The sequence below is a fragment of the Chiloscyllium punctatum genome, chromosome 26 (assembly GCF_047496795.1).
Source record: "Chiloscyllium punctatum isolate Juve2018m chromosome 26, sChiPun1.3, whole genome shotgun sequence".
Taxonomy (NCBI): Eukaryota; Metazoa; Chordata; class Chondrichthyes; order Orectolobiformes; family Hemiscylliidae; genus Chiloscyllium; species Chiloscyllium punctatum.
Window position 1 is genome coordinate 54,130,652 of NC_092764.1, and position 10,050 is coordinate 54,140,701.

Sequence of the window (10,050 nt, forward strand, 5' to 3'; positions counted from 1 at the left end):
TAGGAGTTCAGCTTGGGCAAACAGTTTTTAACCCATCGGGTTTTAGTTCATGAAGTCTCCAAGCTGAGCTCCAAAATTTGTATAGAAATTTTCAAGCTGTTAGAATTGCAAAGAGGTTTAAGCATCACACCTGTCTCATCAGCCAAACTAGAAAGAAGTCATAAACGGTTTCAGCAGTGCAAGAAGGAAAGAAATCAGTAAAGGGGAAATTAAAAAGAGTAAAGACAGGAATGATATTCATCTGGGATTGAGTGAGTAATAGATTTTGCTGGGAAGCGGGTTGAAACTTTGTTTTGCTGTTTATATTAAGACCTGAAGAAGCAGTCAGTCAGTCATTTACACAGCTTTGTTGTTTTCATTTGTGCAATTAATCTGGAGTTCCTTCATTAAAGAATATTTACAGCCCGATTTGAATAAATTTCCATTATGAGCAAGCAAAATAACCAACTGCAAAAATTAAACTTACAATCCATCAAGCTAGGTCGCACTCTGGGATCTGACTTGTCCAGTATTCCCAATAGCTGGAATCATATCAATTGGCAGCAATTGAAAGAAGTGGAAAATACATCAATCTCTCTGCGATTTATTTCAGTTCACATTATAGTAGTTAATTCAAATATTAAATCTCAATGGTGATATCTTTTACTGTATCATAAAATGATGAATTTGACAGTACAAAATGAGGTATTTGACCCTTTATTTTTAAAAAATGACAGAGAAACGGTTTCTGAATTAACCCCCATCACAAACGTTTTGTCTTCAAATGTATTTTCAGTTCTCTTTGAAATACTACGATTCAATATGTTTCCATCACTCTTTTCAAGCAGTACTTTTTTTTTTACACAATATGAACTCCCTGCATAAAAATAATATCATTTTGCAACCTCATCTCTCACTCAGCACTTAAACCACGTTACCTTAAATCTGACCCTCAGGTAATAAACCCTCCGGCCAGGGGAAAATGGTTTTGCCCTATTCACTCCTGATAATTTTGAAACATCTATAAAATCTGTCCTTCAAAAACAGGAGACTAATTCCCATTTTCCATACAATTTGAAGGTTCTCATCCTTCACACCATTTCAGTAAATTGTCTCCTTCTAAAACCCTGACACCTTTCCGAAAACACGGTGGCCAGAATCGGATGCAGGGGTCTAACCATAAATTTAGAGGCTTTGTGCAACGCACTTGATTTTGCACGTTTATACTCTATTCCTTTGTTCATAAAGTGACCTTTTTAAAAGCACAGCTTTACCAACTTGTCCTACCTCACATAATAAAAGGAATTCTTAAAGTCTGACTGCTCAGCAGTTTCGGACCTTTTTTCAAGTTTTAAGATACACTTATGCAAAATGAAAGTACAAAAAACATTTGCTTGAATTATGAACTACTTGTTCAGTGTACCCTGCCTTGGGGTTTTTTTTTCCTTTGCAACACAGCAAATGAAAGCAGAATCCATAAGTTTGTTTCTTTTTCAAATGAATAGTCTTCAGCCAAATCCACAGCAGGAGCCCCCCAAAACAAAAAAGTTAACTACGTGCAATCTGCATCTGACATTAAAATGGAAACATTTGCCGGATGAGAATGAGGAGAAAGAGAGGACTGCAGATTGCTGGAGATCAGAGTCAGAGTGTGGTGCTGGAAAAGCACAGCCGATCAGGCAGCATCCGAGGAGCAGGAGAGTCAACATTTCGAGCATTAGCTCACCAGGAATGACATTTCTGATGAAGGGCTTATGCTCGGATGCTGCCTGACCGGCTGTGCTTTTCCAGCACTGCACTTTTTGACCCAGGTCAGAATGAGCTGTGTTGCTCACATTGTTTTTGTCAGCCTTGACGTAATTATGCCACACTCCACAGGACTGGGACTCTTTCAAGGAAAACCAAAGAAATCAATGGGTAGTCAGAGGGGAATGGCTGCTATGTGAAGATAAAAGCATTTGCAAAAAGATGGAGGGAAATCAGAGACAGACAGAAATACCAATCTCTTTAATTGCATTGAATGAGATCATAGGAATATAGGTAGAGGAGGAGGCCATTCAGATTGAGAATTCTTCAACCTTTGAGACAGCGGTCGATCAATATGTGGGACACCACATTCAAATTCAGGGCAAGTGACAATCTGGAAAACCAGCATCACGTCATTAACAGAACAGATCCAATCAGTTAACAATTAATCCACAAGGTTCATAGAATCATCACTCCAAAGGACTCGGTGGTTGGTATTTTTAGGATAGAGCCGCAAAGCTAGCCCCTGGTCACAGCAACAACGTCACAGCATTTAGATAGACATGGTGCCTGGCCGAAAAATGTGATCGCCCACGAAGCAAGTTTCAACACAGTGGGCTATAGATAATTAATTCGAAAAACAGTGTCTTACTAAAGCAAAATGCCATCTTTCGGAGCGAGGGGTGCGACACGTAATAAAATGACAATTTTTGGAAAGAATCTCAAGGTGGCTCTTCCATTATGCCCAGAAACCATGAAAGTTGCATTAGTGCAGAGACAACTAATTATTTAAAAAAAAAGGGCAGAAGCAAAAGACCCTGGATGCCAGAAATTTGAAATTTGAAAAAGTGGAAAGTATGAGGAACATTCAGCAGCTCAGGCATGATCTCTAGAGAGGATAATGACCGTCCTTCAGACATGGAAAAAGTCGGTGATTTAGCGTAATATTAAAAAAAAGGAGCTGATAAGAGCTCAATTTGCTGAAAGCAATCACACGCACACAGAAATTGTTGGCATTGTTTTATCTATGTGGAATCAGAGCACAGTATGTGATACAAAACAATTAATGACTCATAAGTAATTGTAAACTGCAGCAGGTTTCAATTGCTAAATAAATACATGGAGTGCTGGCTTATATTCTCTAAAGCTGCAAAAGCCTGCAATTTCTTCCTTATAACTTTTTCGAGAAAAATAATGAAAACATATAACAGTTATCCCCATAATTAAGAAAAATAAGCACGTAAAATACATTCACCAAAAGCCAGAATCCACCCGAGACAAGATCTCAGTTTAGGACTAGGGGTTTAATAAATCACTAAATGCCACCCAGTAATAAGAGAAGGATCAAACTATTCATCCATAGCTAATAACACATCACAAACCATTCGCAATGAGCGTGATTCTGCCTCAGAACTATCATCTGGTGATGGACATTCAAAGGGACTTGCACTGAACAGAAATCAAGGCATTGCCATGATTAAAGGAAATCAGCAAAGAGATTGAATTTGAAACCGCATAGCTATCAGTAATATTTGACACTCACAGCATATTAATATTTCTAATTGGGGGTTTAACTGAAGAATGTTTACTGCTTGGGCAATTGAAAATCATTTGAAGTCACAGCTCTAATATTTAGCCTGTAATGGAAACTTTCAAAATATCTACCTGCATTTTGTACAGCCAACTTAATGGGTATCGGTCGGTTTTCTAACAGAGTGCACAGGGACTCTGTAGCAAAACAACACTGATTTGATTCCAAAAGGATTCATACAGATATCCAATTTCTCCAGTGCAAAACACATCCTTTGAATACCGACAACCAACTTCATGGGTGATTTTACCTATTCTGCATACCCATAATGACATTAGTAAAAGAATACACCAACGCCTGATTTTTTTTTAATCCAATATGTAATGTCACAGGCTCAGGCGATTACACTGAAATACAATAAAGTACGAAGGAACCCGAGGAGCGGTGTGAGCTGATTATATGATTCTGTAACAGGTCAAGCAATATATACAGGGACAACATTGGAGAGATGGGATCTGACAGTTATCCAGGTCTAATAATGGAAACAGATAGAAAGCCAGCATTTTGAATTGTGAAGTGCACATGCTCCTAAACCAGAGGGCCACAGTCAATCAGTGGCTTATTAAGTACAAAAGATTGGATCTTTGTATGAATGAAAATGATGGCATATCTGGCAAAGCTGGATTCTTTGATCTGTACTGTATTTTCCCTCATCTGTTATCACAGCATCACATTTTTACATTTTGTTTCATGTTATTAGTTATCACCACAGATTTCTTTTCAGGGAGTTCTGTAACCACAACAAAACACACAAAGGTTTTGACTGATCACTCAACAAATTAAAGAAAAACAAGTCTAGCCTTTGCAAGTCTATGCTGTGACTAAATAAATGTGTCACATCGAGATGTGGAAAAATTATTATTCGTAACAATTTGGAAAAAAGGTTTTCCAAATATCTTCATCCAGCATTGTTCACCTTTAATCCAAGAGAATTGATCCAAGAGAACAGCAGCTTCAGTATAAACAAACACTGGCTATGTGCAACCTCCACTACGAATACAGAGATATTACCTGCATTATCTTAAACAGCTAAGCCAATCATTTATTTCATGGTTATTTATGCAGTTTCGCTGTGCTCAACCTGGCTGCCTCATTTCCCAGATGAAAAACGTGACAACACTGCAAAAGTATTTCACTGGCTGTGAAACGTTTTGGAATGTCTTAACTATGGAAAGTGCAACAGAAATGCAGTTCCACTGCTAGATGACTATGCTTACCAATAGCTTACTTTATCATGAAGAGCATTGTATCACAGAACCACCTTTTTCTCCTCATTATAAGTATCTTCCACATGTTTCCTTGCACACAAAAGAAAACTGACCAAACATACCCCGTTAACCTGCACATGGCCAAGTGGCCAATCCAGTTCAGTACTTAGCGATTGGTGCATTGTCAGAAGTACCAGTTTCTGATGACATGTTAAATCAAGGTCCCTCCTGCTGTCTTGGCTGGGTGTAAAATATCCCAGCACACTATCCAAAGAAAAGCAGAAGTACTTGCCCAAAGACCTAGTCAATATTTATCCCAATAGTAAAGTACAAATCAGATTTACTGGTCATTACTGCACTGCTGTTTATGACAGCTCACAAATTAACAGTTGCTTTTCCTTCAAAACAACTGAGACTACTTTTCAGAAGTACTTAATTAGTTGCCACATTGTGACATTCAGATAATGAGAAAATCATTCTGTGAATACAAGGCATTTATCTTACTCACAATATCCTTCCACATCCTCTTTGAAGATATTGATTCAAAGCAGGAACACTGGCTGGTTGACTTCCATTACCTGGGGGTTCCCATTGATCAGAAAGTGAATTGGACTCGCCGTTATAAATGCTATGGCTACAACAAGAGGTCAGAGGCTAGGGGCTCTGCAGCGAGTAGCTCACCTTCTGACTCCCCAAAGCCTGTTCATTATCTGCAAGGTATAAGTTAAGAACGTGATGGAATACTCCCTACTTGCCTGGATAAATGCAAGTCCAAAAGCACACGAGTCGCTCTACACAAAGCAGCCCCGTTTGACTGGCATCCCATCTAACATTCAACACTCATTTGCCCACCAACCATGCGCATTTGTAGCAGCGAGCACCATCTACAAGGTACACTGGTAACTCACCAAGGCTCCTTCCAAACCCATGGCGTCCAGCACCCTGAAGCACCCGGACAGTCAATGCATTATCACCTGTCAGCTTTCCATCATGTCTTACATCATCCTGGCCTACAACCATCTTGCTGTTCTTTTATTGTTGTTGGAACAAAATCCTGACGATCCCTCCATAACAGCACTGTGGGTTTACTCACACCCAAAGGGCTCAAGAAAGAACCTCACCACCTTCTCAAGGGCGACTTAAGAATAGGCAACAAAAATGGACAGCCCAGCCAGCCATCCTCACATCCCGTAAAGAAACTGAGAAAGAATACTGCTGCATGTCTGAGGTCAGATAATGAAGTCAGCTAACGAAGCTAATGAAGGACACGGATCAACTTGAAATCGCGTAGGATGTAGTTTCACGTTGCAGTGCCCTGAACAAATTAGCCATTGGTCAGCTCCTATATTACATATTTTTGAAGTTATAATTTGAAATTTTCCTTTAGTATTAGAAGGTTTTAAGAACTGAACATTATTCTTCCAGCAATTAAAATCCTCTTATTGCCTTTTTGAGACATACAGAAGTTCATAGTCTGAAGTTAGTTTGCGCACAGGATTGCATCACAGCACACAGTCCAAAAGATCACCTCGCTGCAGTCTAGAACATTACAGTGACAATCCAGTTGTGTCCTGATATTCCTGCTTCCACGTGCCAGAATCTGACAGTACTGGCAGTGATTCAGGCCAGGATGGAGTTTTGGTATAGCTATTCGATTAGACCTGCTCCTTTGCCAAGGCACAGTAAATATTTCCTTTTCAAACACTCCAATTCCCTTTTGGAAATTGCTCGTGAATCTGCTTCCACCCATCCCTTCACGCACTGAATTCAGATCATAACAACTCACTGTCTAAGAGAATTCTCATCTCCTACGCTACCTTTTTCTTAAAACTCACTCAGTATGTTATCAGGTTTCATGTGGTAATGCAAAATGAAATATTTACTAATTCACAAGTATTATGATGTTTTTGTTTTAAACTCATTCATGGTACGTGGACACCTCAGGCTGGACCAGCAGTTTTTTTTCCAATCCCTAACTGCCTTGCTAGGGTCATTTCAAAGGGTAGTTAAGAAGACCATACTGCTGTGAATCTGGAGTCACGTGTCGGCCAGACTAGGTAGGGACAATAAAATCCCTTCTCTGAAAGGACATTAGTAAACCAGATGGGGTTTTATTACAATCGACAATAGCTTCTTGGTCATCATTAGGCTAGCTTTCCATTCCAGATTTTAAAAATTGAATTGAAATTTCACCATCTACCACGTTGGGATTCAAATCCATGTCCTTAGATCATTCTTGATTACTAGTCCAGTGACATTACCACTACACACTGCGTCCCCAGCAAATAAAGTTTATTAAGCAGCTTATCTAATATTGGAACAGACAGACTATCTGAACTGAACAATTCCTATTCAAACTGTTGCTGTTTTTGTATAAAATAAACCCCTGTTTGATTACTTGCAATTGCATTTTATCCATTTTCCCCCAAAAGGTATTTGTTTCTATCAGTGATTTTTCATAAAACACTAGAGACCTAACACAATACTAGGGAGTCCTAACCATGGTCACTGACACTAACTTATACTTTCAGTGTTGGTGAAACAAGTCACACTGGTACACAGCAATTTGCCAGCACTGCACTTCCATGCAGTCTCGCAAAAGGTATCGTTTTCACAGCAGAGATGCTGAGTCATTACTCAGAGACAACAAACACTATCAGCAAAACCAGGGTTTTAACTCAAATCTACACTCAGTTTATTGAATTTCATTTGATTTCAGTTTCAGTAAGATGCACCGATCTAAACACCAACGAATGAAATCGAAGGAGCCAGCTGAGGAATCAGATTCTGTCCCCTTTGGCACTGTATAATTACTGGGAGCACCCCATTTAGGTACTGCCACAACCCTGTTACACAGCGCACACCGGCCACACTGTTCCATGTTAAACTCAGTACAGATGAGATCCCAAATATTAATAAAACGTCTGATTCGGCCCTTGTACTGGCACAGCCTGAAAACAGCAAAGTGAAACCATCCAAGTGGTCATTTTGATCTATTTACTGTAATTATAGCTTAGGTTCATAGCATCTGGGATTGCAGCATATGACGTGCACATTCCAAGCCAAGGACCTAAGTTTTAGTCTATTAAACAACAGGAAGGTATTTTCATGTTGGGCCCAGACAAGTTTCTTTCCACTAGCGTGACTGTATTTTAAGCTGTTGAACTGGAGGTAAACATGTCTAGCACCACTGAGAAGAACAAGGGCAGCATGGACAGCACGACCTACAAGCACACCTTCAAGTCACTCACTATACTGACCTTGGAAAGAAGCCCCTGTTCCTTCCTCCTTGACCAGTAAAACAAGCTGAAATTCTCCAATTAACAGCATCATGAGCCCATCTTTACCACTGGACTGCAGCAATTCTCAGAAGATAACTCATCACCACCTTCTCAAGGGCAACAAAGGGTCAACAATAAGTGTTGACCTTTCCAGTGACACCCAGATCCCAAAATACGTTGCTTAAACACCAGGATTCCGATAGGTAACCTTCAAACCAGGGAATGGAGCCGATGTGACGCCCTGATGGAACTGAATGATGAAAAATCTCTCTGTATGGCTTGTCCCACAGTCCTGGATTTGCACATTTTCCCCTCACCCTGTCACTGTGTTCTAACAAAACAGACTGTGTGCAAAGGCACAGAGGGGGAGAGGGATAGTGGGAATATGTCAGGGAAACGATGGACAGTATTCAAGGGAAAAGTTGCTGGTGAAAGTCGTTCTGTTCTGTTGTTGGGGGTGGAGGAGGGGAGAGGGAGGAAGAGGTGGCAATGATGGTTAAAGAGCAGAAAAGCCAAAGGGATCAGAAGTTTTCCACCCACACTCAGAACATCAACAGACAATCTGTATTCTTGTGTCGTCCGTTTGTAAACAAACGAACAAGATTTAACCAATTCCTCCAATTCAGAAAAAAAAAACGCTTAGCAGCTTGAAAAATTACACGGGAAAAAAATCTAAATCTGGACTCTTTTACAGTTGCAAAAAACTCTACAGGGTAAAGTTCACAAGGAAATAAATGCCCACTCTCCCCACCCCGCCCACCGGTCCAGGGGCATGGGTCTGGTCTAGGAGGAGAGGGGAATGGCCGTGCCCAGAGCACCAGCTAATAGCAGGAGGTAGCTGGCTCTGGGGCCCGGCCTGCACACCCTCCCAACAGGCGGCCACAGCAATGTACAGGCTCGGTGTCCATTCAAAATAAACCAGCTCCGACTAACACCGCCGCACACAGCACCGCACTCTCACCCGAGTGGGAGAGCTTTACAAACAGGCAGCGAGGCTGCAGCTCACCGCCGGGGATGGGGACTGGGTGAAATGTGAAGAGCTACTCACGGGCACAGACATCTCCCCCACTCCACTCCGCTCCGCTCCACTCCGGGCGATCCGAAAAGGGACACGGCGCCGACCAGTTTCAGTGCAGTTTCCTCCCGGCGTTGGGAAAGCGGCGAGGGAGAAGGGCTGCCCGGTTTTCCGGAAGGCGATCAGGTGGATCCCATACTCTCTCTCTCTGTCTCTGGCGCCGAGGATCGTCAGCCTCCGAGCAACTTGCAGCTTTTGTTTGCTTTGGAGCGCTCTGTGATTGTCAGCTCAGTGACAGCGGCTGCTCAGCTCCCCCCTCCCTTCCTCCTGTCACTCTGTCTCTGTCTGTGTGTCTCTCCCTCTCCCCTAACCCTGGGCTCCTGCTGTCCAGCCCCTGAGCTGCAGCCTAACTTCCACACAGTGTCTGTCTGTCTGTCTGACTGACTCCTTGACGTGATGTCCAGACCTCAGACAGCCCTAGCGCCTACCACCCGCCACCTCTTCTCCTTTTCTCCTTCTTTCTTTCTTTCCTTCTCTTTCCTCTTTCCCTTCCTCCCCTCAATCGGCTGCAATGACGAAATCAGCAACTTCACCTTAAAGGCACCGCCAGCCGTGCAGAGCGCAGGCGCTGGGACACCGACTCAATCCAGAGGGCAAAGAGTTCCTATTAAAGGGACCCTTACACCCCCAGCTTCTCCAAGGGGGCAGGGGTCCCGAATACCCCGCGCTGCTGAAAGGCTCAGTGACAGCAGCCCGCACTCTCTCGGCTTCCATCAGCTCTGGGCAAATAGTCTACCCAACAGCAGAAAGTCTCGGCTGGTTGGAGTGCCCCTCCAGATGAGCTCAGTACACAGGGTTTACACGTCGCCAACACAGAGAGCCCTGCACAGGGTCCTGGCTGAAGCTGAGCCTTCTTCCCAAAAACCTTGTGATGAAGCAGTGCAGCCCCACACTCTCCCCCACAGTCTGGCCCACCCTGTCCACAGGAGCGCTTCGGGTTGGTCAGGTTATCTCGGTGGAAGTGGGGGGGGGGGAATCTCAGAACCAAGTGCTGGACCTACCTACCACTACACATTTACTATTTAATAACATGCGGGTTAACGGTCTCCTGGAATTCGATACAATTGCCCGGTTCAAACATGTCATTTCCTTGTCTGCTACAGAGATGATTCTCCCAACTTCAGTGTGTAATTGGAATTAATGTGGCTCCATCCTCGTTTACTATCTCCA

The 10,050-nt window shown here is 42.5% G+C and overlaps 1 protein-coding gene across 1 annotated transcript in view; it reads right to left on the reverse strand.

Annotated features, from left to right (window-relative positions):
- Positions 1-9,457, reverse strand: part of bcar1 (BCAR1 scaffold protein, Cas family member) — a 250,812-nt gene extending 241,355 nt beyond the window's left edge. Inside the window, exon 1 of the mRNA XM_072547423.1 lies at positions 8,854-9,457. Coding sequence (XP_072403524.1) covers positions 8,854-8,865 — 12 coding nt within the window. The 5' untranslated portion in view covers positions 8,866-9,457. The remainder of the gene's footprint in view (positions 1-8,853) is intronic.
- Between the last annotated feature and the right edge of the window lie 593 nt (positions 9,458-10,050).